Source organism: Carcharodon carcharias, chromosome 3, assembly GCF_017639515.1.
Source record: "Carcharodon carcharias isolate sCarCar2 chromosome 3, sCarCar2.pri, whole genome shotgun sequence".
Lineage (NCBI taxonomy): Eukaryota > Metazoa > Chordata > Chondrichthyes > Lamniformes > Lamnidae > Carcharodon > Carcharodon carcharias.
Window position 1 is genome coordinate 112,314,237 of NC_054469.1, and position 23,538 is coordinate 112,337,774.

General features: G+C 40.9%; 1 protein-coding gene and 1 non-coding gene across 8 annotated transcripts in view; both read left to right on the forward strand.

Annotated features, from left to right (window-relative positions):
* ppp1r9a (protein phosphatase 1, regulatory subunit 9A) overlaps nucleotides 1-23,538 on the forward strand; it is a 354,624-nt gene that overhangs the window by 242,484 nt on the left and 88,602 nt on the right. For 6 of the 7 annotated variants that reach the window (XM_041184446.1, XM_041184448.1, XM_041184451.1 and 3 more), the window contains 2 exons: nucleotides 8,948-9,103; nucleotides 17,081-17,134. In XM_041184446.1, the coding sequence (XP_041040380.1) occupies nucleotides 8,948-9,103; nucleotides 17,081-17,134 (210 nt within the window). The remainder of the gene's footprint in view (nucleotides 1-8,947; nucleotides 9,104-17,080; nucleotides 17,135-23,538) is intronic. The other variant, XM_041184452.1, reaches the window with a different exon arrangement.
* On the forward strand, nucleotides 14,199-14,357 carry LOC121276652. Its single transcript, XR_005942721.1, has one exon. It is a non-coding gene; the product is annotated as a U1 spliceosomal RNA (small nuclear RNA).

The window sequence follows — 23,538 nt, forward strand, 5'->3', positions numbered from 1 at the left end:
GGTGTGCCAGCTGGGTTGTCTTTTAGTTGAAAGTAAGCCCTTTAAAAACATTACCCATTTAAAAGTCAACCATTTAACTTTAACTTTTTGCCTGAAACATCGGTTTCAAACAATCGGCTTTTACACAAATATATGGTATATTTGGTATTTCCTGAGTGCCATGCCCAGAACCAAATGCAGTACTCCAGGTACTAACCAGAGCTTTATACAACTGTAGCAAACTTTCACCCTTTTGTATTCTGCTCCCCTTAAAATAAATATTATCATTTCATTAGCCTTTTTAATTTTTTTTTTGTACCGGTGATTTCTGTGCATGGACAGTTTAGAAGATACTCTGATCTATCTTTTGTAGATCCAAGATGGATGACCTCATACTTCCCCACATTGAACTCCATCTGCCAGTTTTTCCCACTCAGTTAATCTATAATGTCTCTTTACAACTTTCTATTCACATCTATTCAACATGCTGTGCCACCTAACTTGTTACCAAGTGACCAATGTGTTGTCGGCAAACTTGGATATATGTGCTCCATTCTTTTATCTAGGCCATTGATATAGCGAAAAGCTGAAGCCCCGCACAAATCCTGGAAGGCACCACAAGTCACATCCTGCCAATTGGAACACATGCAATGTGGTTGATGCTTAATTGCCCTCTGAAATGGCCTCGCAAGCCACTCAGTTCAAGGGCAATTAGGGATGGGCAACAAATGTTGGCCATTTCAGCGATGCCAACATCCCATGAAAGAATAAGGAAAAAGAAAAAAAACATTGCCCATTGTCCCAATTCTTTCTCTCTTATATCCTAACCAATTCCCTACTCATGTCAATGGGTTGCCTTCAATTCCATTTCATTTTGCTAACAGTTTCTAGTGTGGAACCTTATTGAATACCTTGTTGAAGTCTATATAAATAATCTCCATAGTTACTTCTATCTACCACATTGGTAACTGCTCCAAAATTCAAGCTCCAAAAGCTACATTAATTAGACATTAGACATCACAAGTCCATGCAGGTTCCCTGATCAGTTCGTACTTGTCCAAGTGCCCTGGTAACAGATTCAATGTTGTGATATATATTTGAATTTTTAAAAAAGCATTCAATTAAATGCCACATAATAGATTTGTTAACAATGTGGACACTTGTGGAATTAAAATAGCAGTGGTAGTGTGGATTCAAAATTGACTATGAGACAAAAAGCAGAGAGAGTAATGATGAATGATCACTTATCAGACTGAAGAAAAAGTATACAATAATGCCCCTAGGGGCTGGTATTAGGACCACTGCTCTTTCTGATGTGGACTCGGACATAAAGGGCAGAACTTCCAAATTTGCAGTTGACCACAGAACTCTGAAATGTGGTGAACAGTGAGATGGATGGGAATGGAGTTCAGCAGGACATGGACTGATGAACTAAGTGGACATGTGACTGATGAAATTTAATATAGAGAAGTGTGAAGTGATGCACTTTGGAAGGAAAATTGAGAACAGTTTTAATTAGATGGTACAATTCTAAAGGGGGTGTAGGAACAGGTAGACCTTGGGGGTTCACATACACAAACGTTCAAAGATGACAGTACCAGTTGATAAGGCAGTTAAAGAATACAGGATCCTGGGGTTTTTAAATAGAGGCACAAAAGCAACAGTATGCTAAACCTTTGGAGATCAATGGTTAGACCTCAGCCGAAGTATTGTGTCCAATTCTGGACTCCACACTTTAGGAATCATGTCAAGATTTGGAGAGGGTGCAAAAGGGACTTATGAGTATAGTACTGAGGATGAGAGACTTTGAGTTATGCGGAAAGTCTGGAGAAGCTGGGCTTATTCTTAGAACAGAGATTGTTAAGGGAAGATTTTAATAGAGCTGTTCAAAATTTTTAAATGTTTTGATAGTAATTGGGGAGAAACCATTTCCACTGATAGATTTAAGATAATGGCCAAAAAACTGAGAAAGATGCAAATTTTTCTATTCTGTTGAGTTATGATGATCTGGTTTGCAATACTTGAAAGGGTGGGAGAAGCAGATTCAAAAATAACTTGTTAATGGAAATTCAACATTTACTTTAAAAGGAAAAAAAAATGAAGGGCTGTGGGGAAAACAACATGAGACTAATCGTACGGTTCTTAAGAGCTGGCACAGGCACAGTTGGTCTGAGTTGCTTCACTCTATGCTGTGAGGCCTTTTTAATTGCAGCATTAACCTTATTTTTCCACAACTTTGTCATTTGCCAGAAAAAATATATTAATGTTGAGGAATTTGATGAGAGAGTGACCATTGTGTAGGTTATAAATGTTTAAGAATTCTAAAATGAGTAACTTGGAAACATTTAAAAGGTTCAATCCAGATGAGTTTTTATTGTGCACAATGTTGATTGTAATACCACCTGCAGAGCAATTGAATTACTCAAATGTAAAATACTGTGGGTGCTGGAACTCTGAAATAACAACAGAAGATGTTGAGAAATACTCAGCTGGTCACTTAGCATCTGTGGAGACAGAAACAGTTAATGTTTCAGGTCAGTGATCTTCTGTCTGAGCTGGAACAAGTTAGAGATGTAACAGCTTTTAAACAAGTATGAAGGCAAGGAGAGAAGAAGGTAGAAGGAGGAGAGGGAAGAACAAAAGTGAAGGTCTGTGATAAAGGCAGGAGTGATTAAATGACGAAAAGAATGGTGGTACAAAGCAAAAGGCACTGGTAATAGGAGAAGTAAAAGGACAAAAGCTGGGTCTATTGGAGCTGTAAATGGCAACAGCAGAACCATTACTGGCACCTGCAGTCCCAAAAATATGGGAGTAATGATTATGATCTAAATTCTCTAGAAGTAAAAAATATCAAACATAATTTGAAAAATTCTGGAGACAGTAACTTCATATGACAAGCCATAATTGGAAAAACAGGCAACTGTCAAGCTGCCAAAGCATTTTTTTTCTGCAGGATATGGTAACTCTTCTTAAGAGGTGCTCCATTCTTATAAGTGCTTGCACAAACTCCTTTCCAAGTAAAACCCCAAAGTCCACTCCATTGGTCTTTAAATATTGGAAACAGTCCTAATAGCCAGCTGCTGCATCTAATTTTCGAACTAGCAAATGTGGGGAGTACTGTGGAAGCCATGTGTCCCTCATAATGTGTTCTGCATGTGCTGACCTATGTAAGATTCACTAGGAGCAGAAAGGCTAGGCCATTTTACTGATCACTTTAGCAGTAAACTGTTACCTTTTTTGCTCCAATGGAATCTTGTCATAGTTTAAGTATTGTGTTGAAGTATCTACTTCAACGGGTGCTTGAAACTTAGAGTCTCTGCTCAACAAGTGGACCAAATTGATTGCAACAGGCAAACAAAAATAATTCTTCGACTGGCAAGTTGGAACATCAGGAGCATGTGCATGGGATTGACAGATGACTTGCAGTTGGTCAACAACGTGCATAAGGTGGCTGTGATCAACACGGAACCTGATAGGCTGAACATTGACATAGCTTCCCTGTAATAGATGAGCCTTGTTTAGAAAGAATCACTGAAGGAAAAGCATTGAGTTCACCTGGCAGGGCAAGAGTTCAGAGGAAAAGCTGAGCAGCATGTAGGTTTCGTTATAAGGAACTCGCTAACTCAAGTGATAGAACTCCCCATAAATGGCTCAGAATGTATTCTCTCCATTTGCCTCTCAAACAGGTCCAGTTAACCTCATGAGTATCTATGGTCCAACCTTGTGCTCCACTATGGAAGCAAAAGACCAGTTTTATGAAGAGATTGATACTGCCATCAACAGAATCCCTAAATCAGAACATCTTTATCTACTGGGGGATTTCAACGCAGGAGTGGGTGCGGACCATGAGGTGTGGTGCTCCTGCCTCGGACATCATGGCCTGGGAAAGATAAATGAGAATGGACAGAGACTATTTGAGCTTTGCTGCTACCACGAGCTTTGTATAACTAAAGCTTTTTTTCAGAACAAACCATGCCACAAGGTGTCCTGGAGGCATCAAGGATCAGTATGTTGGCAGCGGATGTGACTCTCTGAACAGTTTTCTCAACACACTCAGCTACCACATGGCTGACTTTTATATAGGTCACTCCCTGGAGTGTATGAGGGTTAGGATACAACCCTTTAAGCTTTTTCAGTTAAAGCAGAAATGCTGTTCTTGTATCAATGTCAGCCATACTGCCTTCTTTTATAAAAACCAATGGCTTCTCAACTCGATTGAACAAGCACTCTGTGGCATTCCCATACAGAGTACAGATGCAAAATGGAACATACTTCAAGATATCATCTACAATATCATACACTCAACATATGGGAGTCTAGAGCAGAAGAATGCTGACTGCTTCGAGGGTAACATCACTGTCATTGGTCCGCTCTCATTAATTACAAGAGAGATCCGATTGAAAAGACTCTGAATGCATTAAGCCGCTCGAAGTAAAGTCCAACAATATGCTTGGTGGTGCTCCGGTGACTACTGGTTACAACTTTGCCAGAGTACTCAGATGTCATTTGGCACAGGGAATGCAGGAGGCATGTATGAGGGACAAAAAAAGCAACAGATCCATCGTCGAAAAAAAGCTCCATTGAAAACAAAGGGACATCATCACCGATTTCAATAAAAAGTTGCAGAGACGTGTGAAACACTATCTTCAATTATACTCTAGGGATAACACTCACGGAGGAAACTGAAGACACCATAGCCTGGCTGTCATGGCAGAGCTGGATATCGAATCCACAGTGGAGAAGCTTAGCAAAGCTATTGACTCACTTGCCATTGGCAAAATTCCAGGTGCTAATGCTATACCGCCTGACCTCATCAAGCACGGGAAAGCAGCACTCCTGCAGCATTTGCACAAAAATCTCTGTCTCTGCTGGAGTGAGAGGGCAGTGCCCCAGGATGTGCATGATGCAAAGATGTACAGGAACAAGGACGATCATTGCAATTGAACCAACTATCAAGGCATCTCTCTGCTCTATGATCATCATAGGAAAAGTATTTGCTCATGTTGTCCTTGTCAGAGCACAGATCTGGCTGAATACATCTACTCTAAGTCTGTGTGGTTTCAGAACTAGAAGATGTACATTCAACATGATCTTCTCAGTCTGACAACTGCCAGGGAAATGCTCTGACCAAAGGTGAACTATATATTGCCTTCATGGATCTCACCAAGGTATTTGATAATTTGAGCAGATATATCTAAGCTGCTGGAGAAAATTGGTTGCCTGCTGAAGCTGCTCAATGTGATCTCTCTTTCCCATGACAACACGATCGGCAAAGTCAGCTATGACGGAGCAACGTCAGAACCGTTAGAGATCCGCAGTGGAGTCAAACGGGGTTGTGTTCTGGCACTGACACTTTTTGACATATTCGTTTTGCCGTTGTCATACGCCTTCAGCCATCAACTTAGATATCAGAACTGATAGCTTTTCAGCCTTGCTCGCCCTAAATCAAAGGTGCACCAAGTCCTTATTAGAGAGTTACTCTATGTTGATGATGCCAGACTAGCATTCTGTTCTGAGGAATATCTTCAAATGTTCGGACTCTTTTTCACCTGTAAAGTGTTTGGTTTGACCATCAACGTCATGAAGACATATCATTATCTATCAGCATTGAAAAGGTGAGCCTGGAAGCTTTCCATATCTAGCCTCTACGATCACTAGCAATCTGTCACGTGGTGCTGAAATCAACACATGCATCGCAAAAGCTGTTATTCCCAAGCTGAGTAAGAGAGCGTGGAACAACAGCAACCTGACTGAGAGCACCAAACTTTAACTCTACCAAGCCTGTGTCCTCAGTGCACTCCTCTACAGCAGAGAGACCTGGACAACACATACTAGACAGGAGAAAAGGCTGAACAGTTTCCACCTTCGCTGTCTCAAACATATCCTTAACATCTCTTGGCAGGTCATCATCTCCAACTCAGAGGTCCTGGAGTGTGCTAATTATATCACCATACACTTATTGTTAAGCCAATGACGTCTGTACTGCCTTGGCCACGTTCACTGGATAGTGGACCACCATATATCCGAAGACCTTCCAGTGAACTGACCACTGGATTACCACCTCCTGGATGTCCATAACTCTGCTACAAGGACACCTGCAAGTGAGATATGAAGATGGCAAACATTGACACAGGCAACTGGGAGAAATTGTGGACAGTCTTGACCTCTGGAGGCCAAGACTGTTTGGAAGGTCTGTGGAAGAGGCGAGGAGAAACGGAAAGTTCATCTGGGCAAGAAGATGGCCCAGTGAAAACAGAGACCAGTGAACCCTGCGCCTTCTTAGCCCACTGTCTTTCTGCAGCAAATGCGGCAGAGAATGCCATGTGGAGCAATCTGTCACGTGGTGCTGAAATCAACACATGCATCGCAAAAGCTGTTAGTGGAGTGGAGCTCCTGAGCCACACCAGGCAATGCTTAACACAGAATTGACCACCAAGGTGCAAACCATTGTCTCACAAGACAGAAGGCTTACTAATGATTTGGATGTATAACTGTTTGGTGAATAAAAACAGTTTTCATTTTGAGCAAGTAATGATTTTGCAGGTAACAGAGCAGCAGATGTAGTATTGCTAAAATATATTTAATTACGCACCTGATCATACGAACATATGAACATACGAACAAGGAGCAGGAGTAGGCCATTCAGCCCTCGATCCTGCTCCGCCATTTAATAAGATCATGACTGATCTGATAGTAAGCTGAAATCTGCATCCCACCTACTGCCAATAACCTATCACCCCCTTGCTTACCAAGAATCTATCCACCTCTGTCTTAAAAATATTCAAAGACTTTGCTTCCACCCACCTTTTCAAGAAGAGAGTTCCAAAGATTCATGACCGCCTGAGTGAAAAAATTTCACCTCATCTTTGTATTAAATCGGTGGCCCCTTTTTTAAACAGTGACCCCCGGTTCTAGATTCTTCCAAAAGAGGAAACATCCTCTCCACATCCAAAAGTTTTCAAAATCACGTAATGGATAAACAACAGATGTATTAAAATATCAAAATAAACCAAGCAATACTGGTAATATTGATCTTTGACTTTGCAAGTGTTTATTTAAGTTTCTGATTTATGTTTCAAAATGCAAACAACTATTGTGCACCACTGCCTGGGAGGCTCAGGATTCAAAATACATCTAATTTAAGATTGTTTTAAAGTGATTTGGAGTTAATGTCCATAGAACCTTAGCTACAGATAAACACACATGGAAGGCCATCTTCCATTTGTTGTTTACAAATATAATTTAGGAACTTGAGTATAATTACCAGGGATAACATACATGCCCAGTACTCCCAGATGATATTTGACACCTCTTATCTATTGCAGCGTAACCTAACATTTTGTCTGTATTTTCAGCAATGAAAGAGTTAGGTATTGGTTTAAAAGTAATAACTTGTCTAACCTCAGCAAAAGGAAAGCTATATTATAAGTGCTGTCGAAGGAAATGAAGGAATAAATCCCTGTGAAAGAAGAATATTTTTGTGAATGGCCTTTAATAGAAACAATATTGTGCCATAGCAGATAAACTGCTAGATTCTTAATTTTCATTTTAAATAAGTTATTAAAATTGGATTGTGCAAAAAAAAGGAAATCTTCAAAATTTGTCCTGTGTAAATTCCATTCCTGAACATAGTATTTTAGAAGTCCAACATGTTGGACTTAAAAATGTGTAGGGCCAGAACTTCTCAGGAGTGGCAATCACAATCAGATTGCCACTCCATTCCTTTTTCCTTACCCTGGAATGGAGCTGCACAATCCTCGCACGACCTTCTGACTCAGGCCAGGTGAGAAAAGCAGGGCAGTGGGTTCCTGAGGCTTTCAATCTAGGGCGGCATCGAGGGGCCAGTGAAGCTACGCCCCTTTTTTACGGCACTGGCTGCTGTAAAGCAAATAGGTTTTAAAGGTCCCAGCCAATTTGAGAACCTAGGGAGAAGGTAAGTGGGGGTGGTATGATGGGTGGGGTAGGGGAGTAGGATGGGTGAGGGTGTTGGGTGTTAAGTCAGTGAATCAGGAGGGTAGTCGGGGTCGAGAGGAGAGCCAGAGGCGTGGGAGCTAGTCAGGGGTACTGGTGGGTGAGGGCTTAGTTGAGGTGGGGTGCTGTCCGGTGTGTTCGGAGTTGGGGAGTCAGTACTCAGGAGATAGAGGTGGTTTTAATTCTTCTAACTTTTCTTAGTTAGCTATTCTGCTAAGAGAGTCGGAACCATTGAAGTCTCTGATTTAAATCAGATGTTCAGATGGTTCCAGTGCAGGGTAATTGCCCATTGGAAGTTTGAACTTACCAGGCAATTGCCATGCAGTCCTTGTGTGGGGACTTCATGGGGATCCCCCAGTGCATCTTCTGTGGTACCTCCTGGATACAACCACCTGGAGATTGAAAGTTCTGGGCCATAATTTCATAGGCATGCTGAATATAGATATGAGCTTACTCAAACATATAGGTATGCTGTGTTCTTATCAGGCCTTAGATCAGAGCAATTATTACATTAATTTTCAAATTCGATGCTTTGATTTTGGGTATAAATGAAATTATTTAAATTTGGAGAAATATTCAAGTTGTGGTTTAGCTTTTGTTTCTTCTTTCTTTAACTGTTGGAGTGTCTTTTTATGTACAAATACTTTTCAACTGTTATAATAGCCATTAATTACAAAAAGTAATGACAACTGGAAGAAGGGTGCGACAGTTATTCAGTACTATCTTTGCTATGCAATCTGTTCTATTTGTAATTTTTGTAGTGCTATTCTTCTTTCATTCCTTTTTTGAAATGTAAAATTAAAGTGCAAAATTTCAGATTGAGACTAGTTACCGTACACGTAAGAAAAAAATCTATAGTCATTGCACACCTACCTAACTAGACAGCTAAACAAATGTGTACTTTGCCATCCTAAAGCCTGTCTTTTATAAACTCAAAGTATTTTATGTATGTATAACTTTAGTATTCATATTTGCAAAAATATAATTTGATATTAAGACAGGAGAATATGCCACTGATGAGGAAGATGACGAAATGGGCTCAATTCTCACTGGTGGTGAAATGGCGATTGAAGTGTTTGACCTGCCTGAAACCGATGATATGCTTTCTCCTACAGAGGTGGACGCCAGCAAGATTGCTCACAAATTCAAAGAGGTAACCAGGAATATATTTGTATAGCCAGCCAAACAAAAGATAGTCAAACATGAAGAAATTCAACAAATTAGAATGAAAGTAAACTTTGAAGTAATTATCATAAAAGACTTGCTTAAAAACATGCAAGTTTATCTCCCATAAGTATTTTCCAAAAGTAGGAAGATGGTGGAGTAGAGTAAAAGTCACTGGACTAGTAATTGAGAGACCCAGGCTAGTTCCCTGGGGACTTGAGTTCAAATCTTACCAAGTATGTTGATGGAATTTAAATTAAATGAAGTAATAACCCCAAAAAAATCTGGAGTTGAAAGCTAGTCTCAGTAATGGTGCCATGAAACTACCATTGATTGTCATGAAAACCCATCTGGTTCACTAATGTTCTTTTAGGGAAGGAAACCTCTCATCCTTACTTCGCTGGCCTACATGTGACTCTAGCACAACATCAATGTGGTTGACTCTTATCTGACCTCAGTTCAACAGCAATCAGGGATGGGCAATAAATGCTGGCATTGTCAGTGACCCCAACATCTCATCAAAGAATAAAAAGTGTTTTCAGAAGTATTTTTAATGTAATTTCAACATTCCCTCTGGATACACAAAAATACAGAAAAAAAAACTTCACATAATGATCATATAATTGAATAACGAACATTTGTATGAGTCACAAGTTAGAAAGAAGTGCACTTGAGTGTATAGCATGTCCTTTCTTGTAGTTTCTTTCCTTTTTAAGTATTGTCCTAAGGACTAATACTATCTATGCTCAGCTTTGTAGGAAACTATATATAGTTTTCATTCCCTGTTTGTACAGAGTTGATTTACATCTCAGCAACTGCAGAACACTACTATATTTAAAATTTATGCTTTGCTTTTTACGCTGTTTTTACTAGGTGCATATCTGAATTAAAAAGCCTGTTGTTTGTATTTACATAAACTGGGACTACACTTTGAAATAGGTCCCCCTGACACCCCCAACATTATGTTTAACATATAACAAAGCAGTAATTCAGATATATTCACTATTGGGTTCTTGGCCCTAATGCTTCTAGAAGTAGTACCAAACCTATCCAAACGGTCTTGCTGCATTACAGTCTAAACAGAACTGTAATTGTTTAGCAGGACCATGTGTTTCACACGAATGTAAGCATTTCAAAAGTCAATCACATCAAGTTACAGGAAGCGCGTTGCTGCAGTATCATCATGTACAGATGTATCACAGGTATGGCAAATAGAAGGATACCTGTTTGTTCTGTTATTTCTTATCTATTTTACCTAACTAACTTGATCTCACTAAGTCTTGTAAGAATCAAGGAAAAGTAAGCTTGGCAAAGAATGCTGCATTGCAAGTATTTGGTTCCCACTTTCAATCTCTCCATAAAAGACAGGGTGGAATTTTCTGCACCTAGTCCTTAATGGAACGGTGGGGCCATTAGTGAAGGTGAAGGCTTTGCCAAGGCTCTTTCCCAGGGCCACATTAGCACTCCACTTCTAGGTTCCCTGACCAATTAGGGAGGGCGAGCCACATAACATGTCCATTCTGTGGATGGATTTCTAATTAAAGGGACCACAACATGGGCTACATAGGCTCACCAGCACTTGGATTTTTGAGGCTAGAGTAACCATAGGAATGGAGAATAGACCTGAGAAGGCTGCTCCTTGGGTGTTTCACTCTTTCTGAAGGTGCAACTGTGGTATCTGAGGGGCTGAAGTGAGGTGAGCTCTCCCAAGGATGCGAGGAAGAGGATAGTCTCTCCAAGCAAGCAAGGATACAAGTGGAGGAGCAGGGATGGCCCCTCAAAACTGGAGAATCCAGGACCGCAGGAGGACTGGTGTCAAACTCACACTTAGCACATCATTATCCTGCACAACACCCCTCAGACAACACATCTTGCGGCTCCACTCATTTTGTGTCTCTGCAGGCATCTCACATCCCCATCTGAAGAGCCAACACACACACACCTCTAGCAACCATGCCTCTCAGTCACCTTCCATAAATGTCGCCTTCCCCTCCTCTGCACATAAGCTATTATGAGCACTCACACCACTCTGCTTTCTCTCAAGGGAGCACACAAAATGGTGAAAGGTAGAGACATGAGGATTGAGGGATTGGGATTTGCAGAGGGTGGTCCTCCAATGACAGGCACTTTATTGGCCACCGGCAGTGCACGCCCACCTTTTATTTATTCGTTCATGGGATGTGGATATTGCTGGCTAGACCAGCATTCATTGCCCATCCCCTATTGCCCTTAAGAAGGTGCTGGTGAGCCACTGCTTTAAACCACTGCAGTCCATGTGTTGTAGGAGCACCCACAGTGCTGTTAGGAAAGGAATTCCAGGATTTTGACCCAGCGAAGGTGAAGGAACAATGATATAGTTCCAATTCAGGATGGCGTGTGGCTTGGAAGGGAACTTGCAGATGGTGGTGTTCCCATGCAACTGCTGCCCTTTTCCTTCTCGGTGGGAGAGATTGTGAGTTCGGAAGGTGCTGTTGAAGGAAGCTTTGAGTTGCTGCAATGCATCTTGTAGATGGTATGTGATGCTGCCACTGTGAATCGGTGGTGGAGGGATTAAATGTTTAAGGTGGTAGCTGGGGTGCCGATCAATCGGGCTGCTTTGTCCTGATTGGTATTGAATTTCTTGGGCATTGTTGAAGCTTCACTCATCCAGGCAAGTGAAGAATATTTCAGCACACTCCTGTCTTGTGGATGGTGGACAGGCTTTGGGGAGTCAGGTGGTGAGTTACTTGTTAGTGTCTTATTAATCACATTAAGGTCCAATGGCAATCACTTTGCTAAATGGCAATTATATTGGAAAGGTTTAATGGCAATTACATTGTTAAGACAATTGCATTGTTAAACACTGTTCATTAATTACACATGTACTTTGAAGAACAAACTCGAAAGAAAGAGTTACTTTGAAGAACAAACTGAAAAAAAAAATTTATAAATAGGGACAGCTGGAACACTGAGGGGAAGAGGAACTGGGAGAGCCTATTACTTTACTTTGTTGCCTTGGAAATAAATCTGTTTCAAGGTACAGGCTAGCCTCAGACTTATTCTTCCTAACATACAATTACTGGAGCTAACATTACTTGCTGCAGAATTCCCAATGGTAACCCCCAGGATGTTGATAGTGGGGGATTCAGTGATAGTGGTGCCATTGAATGTTGTGGAGAGATGGTTAGATACTCTCTTGTTGGAGATGATCATTGTCTGGTAATTGTGTGGCACGAATGTTACTTGCCACCTATCAACCCAAGCCTGAATATTGTCCAGGTCTTGCTTCATATGGGTACGGACTGCTTCAGCATCTGAGGAGTCGTGAATGGTTCTGTACATTATGCAGTCATCAGCAAACATCCCCACTTCTGACATTTTGGAGGGAAAGTCATTGATGAAGCAGCTGAAAGTGGTTGGGCCTAGGACACTACCCTAGGGAACTCGCCCAGCGATGTCCTGGGGCTGAGATGATTGACCTCCAACAACCACAACCATCTTCCTTTGTGCTGTGTATGACTCCAGCCAATGGAGAGTTTTCCCCCTTATTCCCATTGACTCCAGTTTTGCTAGGGCTCATTGATGCTATACTAGGCCAAATGCGGTGTTATGTCAAGGGCAGTCACTCTTGGCTCGCCTCTTGAGCTCAGCTCTTTTGCCCATGCTTGAACCAAAGCTGTAATGAGGTCAGGAGCTGAGTGGCCCTGGCAGAACCCAAAGTGACCTTTAGTGAGCAGATTATTGCTGTGTAAATGCTGCTTGATAGCACTGACACTTTACTGATGGTTGAGAGTAGACTAGCTTGGCAGTAATTGGCTGGTTTGGATTTGTCCTGTGTTTTGTGGATAAGACATACCTGGGCAATTTTCAACATGGCTAGTGTTGTAGCTGCACTGGAACAGTTTGTCTAGGGGCACAACTAGTTCTGGAGCACAAGTACTATTGCCAGAATCTTATCAGGGCCCTTAGCCTTTGCAGTATCAAGTATCTTCAGCTATTTCTTGATATCACATGGAATGAATAGAATTTGCTGAAGACTGGCATCTGTGATGCTGGGGACTTCAGGAGGAGGCCAGGATGGATCATCCACCTAGCACTTCTGGTTGAAGATGGTTGCAAATGCTTCAGCCTTGTCTTTTGCACTGATGTGATGGGCTCCCCCATCATTGACCATAGGGATATTTGTGGAGCCGTCTCCTCCTCTTACTTGTTTTAATTGTCCATCACCATTTCCAACTGAATGTGGCAGGACTGCAGAGCTTAGATCTGATCCATTGTTTGTAGGACCTGCTCACTGAGTTGGACATCTTGTTCCAGGAAGCTATAGTTGTCAGCAAGGACCTGCCATGAGTGCCCGAGCCTCCTGCGATTCTGTGTTCAGATTTTAAAAAATTTATTTTTGTGGCCATCACTGGCAAGGCTAGCATTTGTTGCCCATCCCTAAATGCCCTTAAACTAAGTGGCTTGTTCGACCATTTCAGAGGGCAGTTAGGAGTCAACCACGTTACTGTGGATCTGGAGTCACATGTAGGCCAGGTAAGAATGGCAGATTTTCTTCCCTATAGGACATCAGTGAACCAGATGGGTTTTTGTGAGACTGGCTTTCAATTTCAGATTTTATTAATAGAATTTGAATTCCACCCACTACCATGGTGGTATCTGAACCCATATCCCCAGAGCATTTGGTTTGGCAGGGTCTTGCCTCCTAGCTGCATGTTGGTGTCAATGCTCACTGCCCTGTGGAGGGGCATGCAGGTGAGGAAAAGGCAGCTGGTGCTGCTCCTGATGCCGATGGCAGTGGTGTTGCTTCTGCTTTTGCTGCTCATTAGCAGTGAAAGGTGCAGCTGCATAAGCTCCTCCAGTACTGTGTTGAAAGCTGGCCGGAGGGAATTGCAACTGATGATGAGTGAAGTGTTTTCCAAGAAGTTGGCAATCACCTGTCAAGCAGCGATAGCACTCTCTTGAGAGAAGATGTGCTTTGAACATAAACCTCTCACCTGCACATGGCTGGAGCTCTTCAGTTTCACTGATCAAGGGCTGCCCAGTTTGTCACTTTCACTGAAGAGGCTCTTGCTCCTATGCATTCACCTCACTGTTCGTGGAAAATTTCTGTCAGGCAGGGGAGAGACTATGACCATGAAGGTGATTCTCCCAGGATGAGGCTAGCCCACTGTACTTCAGGTGTGCTGATGCCTGCAATGTCCCCAAATGCATGATACTTGACTACAAAATTTGTGGTAGTGGGGGACTGCATTCGCGCTTAAAAAGAAGGAAAAAACAGGAGCCCTGATTAGGAAATCCAGAATTGAGGGTTAAAGTGGTTCTTCATTGGCTTCTTAACTACCTGAATTAATTACCCAACGGATCCAAGAGATTCTGCTCCTCTTCAATCCTGCCACGTAGAAACCCAGAAGAGGGTGGAATGATTTTGGGATTCCAATCCAACATTAATTTCAGGGGATTTAATTCCCCACACACATGCAAACCCACCTCCCCTTGTCTGGGAAAATCCCCACCCTCAGATGGTTAGTTTCTGCCTTCAAATTTGGCATCAATTGAAAGAAATTTTTTATCTGTGTCTTAGCCTCCAGTTAACTCATAAATTCTTGATCTGCAAAATCTTTTGGAAAAAAATTGTACACGATGCAAGTATTTTTTTAAAATCAACCAACGGTAGAAATCTATATATATATTCTGTCAACATTTCAAGTGAGTTTCAAAGAAATTAGCTCCAGAGGCTTGGTGATGCCAAGATACTGAATTCAAATGTACTTGTTAGGAAGCACTAAACTGACTAGGAAAGCTGACCTAGGTTCTCCTCTGTGTCAGTTAGTTCATCTTTGTTTTGGTTGATTTATTTTAACATGACAACAGATCCACATTTCTTCTGAGGTTAGATCATTCACTTCAAGACTTCATCCTCTGTCTCTTCAATGAATAGAATGCACTAAACTTGAATCCCACAAAATCAACTGATCAACATTGAATATGTACATTCAGGGAGAAACCTAATGCAACCACTGAAAGGTTGTCCATTATGCTAACTGGTGGCGTTGTTGTCTTTGAAGCTACAATTCTTTGCTGTTAATGTAGCCTGAGGCTTTTGTTTTCAATTAATCACATGTTGTTTGCATTTGTAATCAGTTCTTCTAGGTGTTATCGTTATAAAACATTTTATACCACAGATTGTTAAATACTTAGGCCCTTAATGCCCCTAATGGGAGAGCCACTTGTTCTACTGTCTTGCCAAAGTAGTTTCTTTCTTTCCTGCAGCAAATTTTCTGTTTGATTCCTTTTTTTACTGACTCAGGAAGTTTCGATACTATGTTATTCTGGCTGCTTAATATCTCAAATAATTATATTATGTTCAGTTGAGTTTTCTGTTAAATTTCACAATCGCCCCATATCTTTTTGTCCTATGAGAGAAAAGCCCTGATGTCCAAACAACATTTATACTAATGTTTTGTTGTCAGCTGGCATGCCCAGAGATTTACTCAGGAGATCAAGACCTTCCGCAGTCTATTTCAACAGATACCTGAGGTAGTTTCAGACGAGATACTCCCATGATACCTTACAAAATAATTTGAAATAATTTACAAACTTACCAAGCATGACTGCTTAGTTTCAATTGCAAGAAGGCATGAAGTTTGGCAGAGCTGAGCTTCATTTTGTCCTTGAAACCAAGCAAAATGGACCTTCGTTCCTTTTTGGAAAATGTGATTGTGTAAAAGCTGATATTAGGAGTGCACTTGAAAAAGAAAAATTTGAGATGATTCACCTTTAGGTACAGTAACGAACATTCTTCAAAGTAAGGTATACTCAACATGCTATATTTGCTGGCTTCTGCCCTTTGCAAGAATATTAGCTGTGAACTTTAGCAGCTATGCTCACCTATTTCACCATCAGGTGTTCATATATCCTTAGGCTTCGACATGACTTCATGTATAAATGCTCTAAGTTGTTGGCGTTTGAATTTTTTTCAACTATTTATTTAAGTTTTTGGTTCAGAGATATTGAATTCACTTTTTTTGACAAACGTATAAAATTCTATTGTAATAATTGTAGACTTTATTTTGGTCTTGGTGGAGCTCTTTACCACCACTAGTTCAAAGTGAGTGTTGACACATTCAACCAAAAATATTAGAAATAGGGATTTTTAAAATTTGTTATAAACTTGAATTATATTTCTGAAATTATATCCTGCTAACTTTTCTTTTTAAAATATTAATCCAGTTCCTGTTTGAAAGTAATTATTGTATGTGCTTCCATCAATAATATTGATTATTAATAAAGCCCTAGCAGTAAAATAGTTTCTATTATAAGATAAATGAGACTTAATGGTTTTATCTCTGAAAATTGAACTAGAGTTTCTATCTCAGTTATATTAACTGAATGTGAGGGCACATTCCTAAGGGATATGGTAAAGGGAAGGTCACACTGGTTTTGATTGAAAAATTCCTCAAATTATTAGGTACCACTCTAGTTTTTTTTTCATTCTATTGCATGAATTTATCCATGGTATGTGGAGTATAGCCTTTATTGAAGAATGATGACTTCTAGATCTAAAGGTGAGCTTTACTTTTGTTTACAGCTTTAAATTTAACCATGTTATTTCATATTTGGACTTCCTTTACTGTAGAATGGTTCCAGGAAATGATATATATAAACACTATGATTGCAATAATTACAATAGGGGCTTTAGACAAAAACATTATGATCCAAAAAGTACTGGTTCTCATAGTGCTACAGCATTAATTTTGTTTTTGACATAGCTATTCATGCTCCCAATTTAACAGATATCTTCAAAGGAGAAGGTATGAGGAGAAATAAGCATTAGAAACAGTATGGTTTTAATAAGAGTGGTGTTGTGAGTAAGCACCCTTGAATTTACAATATGCTGCACTGCATTAGTGTGAGAATTAGCTGTTAAATCAGGCTGTTTAAGTTCTGCAGAATTTCTGTCTGACCATTTTTTTGATCCATCTAGCTGCAGATTAAACATTCTGTTACTGAAGCTGAAATTCAGAAGTTGAAAACTAAGGTAAGATGCTATAAAATTATGTTTTGTTTACATTTTTCACCATTTTTACGTTACAGTGGGCATCAAACACAGCATTTTTATCTTTTTTTTCTCAGTAAATACCTAATTAAATAATTTGGTCAGTTCAGTATTTTAATTTTGAAATAGTGAAGGAAACAACTGAAACGCAGAATGCAAGGGATCAGCTCTAACATGCTACAAAGCAACCTTTGTAAATAGATTATGAACAACCTATGTCTTCATTTTTGAGAAACATAGTAAGAAACTTTTATTCATTTTAATGTGTGTTTGTTTTTTTGATGTGATGTAAACATTATTTTTCTGTGTAAGGATGCATTCATGGGAGAGGCTGTTTTCAATCAATTTGTCTGTTAATTACTTAAAATTGATTTATCCAAATTAAAACTCACCATATTACGAAGTGCAGTCAGATTTCTTGTTTTTGAATTCTAGATCTGACGACATTGTTCAAAGTGACCTTTCCCCAGCCTATGTATTCTTATGTCCATATACTAATTGCAACAATTGCAGAAGGAAATTTGATTTGACTTGTTTCCTGTGCAGCGTTTTAATAAAACGCTTAGAGGCCCTAAGCTCAACCAAAATTGGCCCTCAGGCCTATTTAACATCATTCCTGTGAGCTGTGGCCACCATCCAGAAGCAGCTTGGTCGTTTGAAGATGACCAATTTTCACCAGCTACCTTGCTGCCCTCTGGTAAGCCCTGATGTAGGGAGATAGCAACAGGAGGGATACGAGGATGTTATGTTGTGGAGGTGAGAGGAACATTTCTGCTTCCCCTGGCTCCACTTGAAGGTAAGTTTAAAAGAAAGTATCTAACTTATTAGGAATAGCCTCCAGTGGTCCCGACAAAAATTGCTTCTGAGGTTGCTGAAGATCAGAAATTCCTGAGTGGAAAGTGCCCTGGAAAGCTTCTGCTCAGTTATAGCAAATTTCCAAGATAGCTCCTGAAATAGATGTTAGATCCCTTTTCATCATAAGCAAGAGGCCTGTTTTAGGTGGCTACCAGAAATACCTGAATATTATCCTACCCAACATGGCATCAGACATATATCGGGCACTCTTGGGGCGAGCAATAACTCCTTAAATATGGGTGTTTTTTTGGTTCTGTTCATGTACAGGTTCTCCCCAAAAGTGACTTATTCCTTTACTGTAGAAGAGAAAGATTAATATGGTAGGGTGTCGATGTTGACAAGACTTCAGTTTTATGCATCAAAATTATTTTCAATCTAGTTTTTAAAAACCCGTAAAGTAAGTAGTGTAGCTTATTATTAGAGTTAACAGAAATTAAAATTTTAGATCTTAGTTAACAGTAATTTGGAGTTAGTGTGTTTTTTATAACATTTGTCATAAGTCAGTCTATCCCAGACATGGCTGTTAAATTCAAATGAAAATGTTGGTAGTTTTAATCAGAATTAGTATTTACACAATAAGTACAGCTGACAATTATTCAGTAATTTAAGGCAGCCATTGCACTGAAAGATTAAATTGGAAGCCCTGCCTTCTCCTAACTATTAATTAGGCAATTCCACACAATAAAGGAACATGAAAACCAAATTAATTTTCTTTCAGAAGTCTTTGATAACAATGAATTTAGGTGGAAATTTATTCCTTTTCCTTTCTTGTTTGTTAAAACCCATACCATATTTGCATGATTAGCCCCAGGATAATTTTCTCCACTACCATCTCTCTCCTTATATCCATCTCCAAGGTCCATTCACCCTTACCCCTATTAAAGCATGAAAAGTTTATAGATTTCTTCATCATCTAGACTTATTAGAAATATTCAGTTCGCTTTGCTGATTCCCACTTATCACCATGAATACCAAGTCAAGTCCCCTGGGCATCCCAAACCAGCCCCCCACCAATTATTACCTTATGGTTGAGATCATCATTGAGAAATAGTAAGGGCAAACATTTCACAAAAAATAATTACTCATATTCTTACACCATATTTCATTTTAGATTATTTTTATAGTTAAACTAAATTTTGAAGACTGCAAATAGACTGAAAATGCATCTGTGCAAAAGGTTACTACATTCCTTAAGATTAGTTGGTGCATGTTTACATTTGGATTCCCTTTATCACAGCAACTGAAGACTTGGTTCCCTTTTTATATCTTGCTAGCCCAAACATGTTTACCAGGCTTTTGATAAGAACTTATATCGAAAGTGGGAAAAAGTTTATGGAATGCAGATGCCTACGGTGCAGTGCAGCTGAAAAACAGTATAAGTTGAGTAAAATCATAGTTATGTGAGATGAAAAGAGAGATTAAGAAAGGAGATAGCAAGAGGGTTGGACTGTAGCATGTGAATAATTCAGGTGAAGTGTGTTTTGTGATTTCAGTGTTGGTCGTGAGAATTTGTAGCATTTAGGACTGGATTTTAGCTACCAAGATGGGTAGCTTGAGTTAGGAAATTACCCAACTCACAGGACCCGCCTCAGTAAATAGTACCCCAAAACACTCAATTTTCACTCCAGGGTACTACAGGTTGGAGTTAGATCTACTGACTTCTGAAGTGAAGCGTAGGCAGCACAGCGGTGGGCGAATGCCAAGGCATTTGGGTTAGAAGGCCCATCATGGTTCTCTGGGACTTTGTCCCAGTTGTTTTGAAGTTGTTAGGCCCTCTAGCTCTCACCCCTCACCCCCATGACCCTTTGTACCCTCCTTGCCAAGTCAGTGCCAGCTCAACTCCCCCACCCACCCACCGTGGCCCCTCAACCCTCCATGCAACTTAGTGTCAACTCATGTTCTCCCTACCCACCCGCCATATCCCCCATACCCTTAATGCTACTTTCATAGTATTCACATAGTATCCACCATGAGAAAATCTCAGGGACCACGTGGAGATGAAAAAAATGAACTTCTAACAATCTAATAGAGCTCTCATTCCAACACAATTGATAGTGAATTTAAAGCTTTTAAGTCTTCTCAAGTGGTTAATCTCTTATAAAAACAAACAAACAAACCTCTATTTCACTAACCACATCCAAGAGAGCTAATCCTTTAATAGCCTCTTTAAGCTGTCAATCAAATTGTGAACTCTGAACTCCCTACTAAGATAATTCTAGCTTTTGAAACTCAACCAAGCCTTCATCATGGCATAATAATAGCCCTTGGGGGAAATGTCAACAAACAGCTTTATTGAAACTTTACGAACAGACACTAATATTTTTTTCTCAGAACAAGGGATTTTTAAAAAAAAAACATCATGATAGTTATATAGACCTTATCTGTCTTTCAAGAGCATTTAGGTCTACTCCATCAATTCATGATTCCCACACTGTGAGTTGAGGCCCTTGCAACAACTGAAATAGGGTCTGTTTCAACTCTCAACTAATTTTAAATGGACCACCAGATTCGTGATTTATGCCTGTGTGACTCATGCTCTACCCCCTTCTCCTTACTGGCAATAAAGGGTTTTGGCCAAAGTGGGGTGGGACTCCTGAATACTGTTTGCCATTTTTAAACGTCCAGACATTGCGAAAATCCAGCCCATAATCTTCAGCAAACAGCAATTGTTTGACTCTGTGCCCAAGAATTCATCCTTGGCATTTAGGCATAGGAATGCAGCCTTTTGTCTATATTCTTAGAAAATTCACATCCTTAATGCCAGTTCTGAATCCGTTTTCCCCATGCCCCCTCTGACTCACTTATAGCTCAACCTCTTGCCATTAGCAGAGTAAATAATTCTACTCCATAGACAATCTCTCTCTCTCTTCCAAACTGCCAACATCACCACATGTTCACTTAGTTTCACTCTTACTTACCGATCATAGACAAAGCACCTGTAGCAATGGCTTCTTATTCCACCTCATACCTTGGCATAACTCAAGGGATCTTCTCTTGATTCCTTTCTTTTCCTCATGTAAATACTGCTACTTGGCGACATCATCAGCAGACATGAGGTTCAGCTTCCACGGTTACGGTAATGGCACCCAGTTCTACTTCTCCATTACCTCTTTCAACTTCTCCATTGTCTGTTTTAAATTGCTTGCCTGACATCCAGCCTTAGAAGATTTGCAATTTTTCCCAGTTGGACATTGGAAAGAATAGAGCCACTGGGGTTCATATTAACCCCCTCATGACATGCGAGAGAAGGTCGGAGGTTTAAAATATAAAAATCTGGGAACATGTCCCTGACCTGCCTACTGCCGTTTTAAGGTGGCAGGTAACGTGGTGAATATTTGCTCCATCTTGAAGAGACGTGATGCTTCGTTAATATTGAAATCAGGTTCACATTGCAATTGGGAGACCAATTGATTTAAATTTAATATCTGCCACAGAGTTTCCAAGGGCTTGGGAAGCCCAGCCCCGAAATGGAAATGGCTCTAGAAACGACTTGCCTTTTAGAGCAAAAGCAAAATTACCGTGGATGTTGGAAACATGGGATAAAAACAGAAGGTGACCTGAAACATTAATTCTTTTTCTCTCCCTCTCCAGATGCTGCTTAACCTGCTGATAATTTCTAGCATGTTCTGCTGTTTAGAACACAGCTTGTGGATCACCCCCAGTCTGTTATGCCCTGCCCTACACCCACCCTCCATCTCCAACTTGCCCTACAATCGGTTGAATCCCCATCCCTTAACTGCCAGTTTCTGGCTTGCTATAGGATTCGCTGATTTCCATCCCCCCACCCCCCCGCGCCTCCCAGTCTTTCCCAGGTGGAAGCAGAAAAGGAATTTGGTAGGACCCCTGCGTCCCAGGGATTTCAGATTCCTATTCCCTCAGCTAGTGCACTGCCCCACTCCCTCCCTGACAATATTGTCTACTGTTTTCGGCCCCTTCAGCAAACTCTTGCGGGATTTTCCAGCCCCAACAAAGGCAGCATCATGGCCGGCGGGAGTGGAAAATATAGCGAGATCGTAAAAATCAGTTTACCACCGTCGTAAAAGCACTCCGGGATTTTCTGCTTCAGCTTGTTGATGGCATTTGCCGCCGTAGCACACCAGGAACGTCAGTTTAGTACATTTGCATCTCATTACATGGCTGCTCGCTGGAAACCACCCCCCCAACGCTGTATCAAGAGGGCACAGCAGCATCCAATTAGACAGACGTGTTTCACTGTGGTATACAAGCAACATGCCCTTGGCAACCTACACTTCGCTCATGGTTTTGAGATTTGTTAACCTACCTTTCATTGTATAGTACTCGCGGCAAATCAGGCTCAGCGCCAACCTATGCAGGCAGCACCACATCCTTTCAGGGGGGTGTCAGGAGCAAGTCTCTACCCACCAGACCAGCAGTAAGGCAGGGGTGGCTTTTAATGTGCTGTGGGCAAGGGCTCTGGTGGGGGTAAGAGAGGGGAAGGTTGCAGTCAGACACATGACTGGGTGGGTGGGGGGGAGTGGGTTTTGGTAGTGGTGGTGGGGAATCATCTTCAAAGCCAGGATGTGGAGAGAGTCAGTTACAGAATGACATAAGCGACTTTGGACCAGAATGGGAGGATCACTGAATGAAGAAGTACTTCAATATTGAGCTTTAAGGACTGTCCTTAATTCCTCTCATTTCAACTATGCACTCCAATATGAGAATGAGTAGTTACACATCAGGCTCACATTGTCCTGACCCTTTGAAGGATGATAAGCCTTCGGGAGCCTGTGCCCTTGCTAAGATGAGTTGCTAACTGGAGGAAGGAGTCCTGGCATGAGACATTAGAAGGTACTGCCTCTTCCAACGTACCTCCAGCATCCCAGTCACAACCACAGCCTACAAGAGCCAGGAGCTGTTCCACTGTCCTCAGTGTGCTCCATCTCCAGCAACAGGACAACGCAGTCTGTGTAACTTCGATAGTAAAACTGATAGGGGAAACTTGGTCAAGGCAGCCAAGGACACTCTGCAGTTCTGTATCTATTCAGAGATGACTCACTGTTGTGTGTCACCACCTTCTCTATCAGATTAACATCCAGCACTTTCAATTAGGACTGTTAGCTTGCTTTTATCCTCATCTTACTGGACACTTGGACTGCCTGAAGATGACAACGTTCAACTACTTGTGTGCCAGATGTTAAAACACCTCCAAAAAGACACACATTGTGCTCTCATGGCCAGCCATGGCCCTTGCAAACTCCAAAATGCTCAGATACCATGAGGCCTCCAAGGTGACAAATCATTGCTAATTAAGAGCAGACTTCAGCTTCAGTACATCCTCGCTCCTATCCCATTGTTCCCCTCAACATTGTCTAAAGCTACGATGTGTGCTTCCAGAGCATATTCCATTGACCACCAAAAATCAGCATTTGCAATTATCATCACACGTCTCAGGAGTGCTTATGTGATGGGATGCACAGTGCTGCATTCCAACAATGTGTTGAGAGCTTTGTGGCCGCAGTGCAGACAATTGCAGGTTGAGAAACACTAGAAGTTGTAGGTTCGAGCATCAG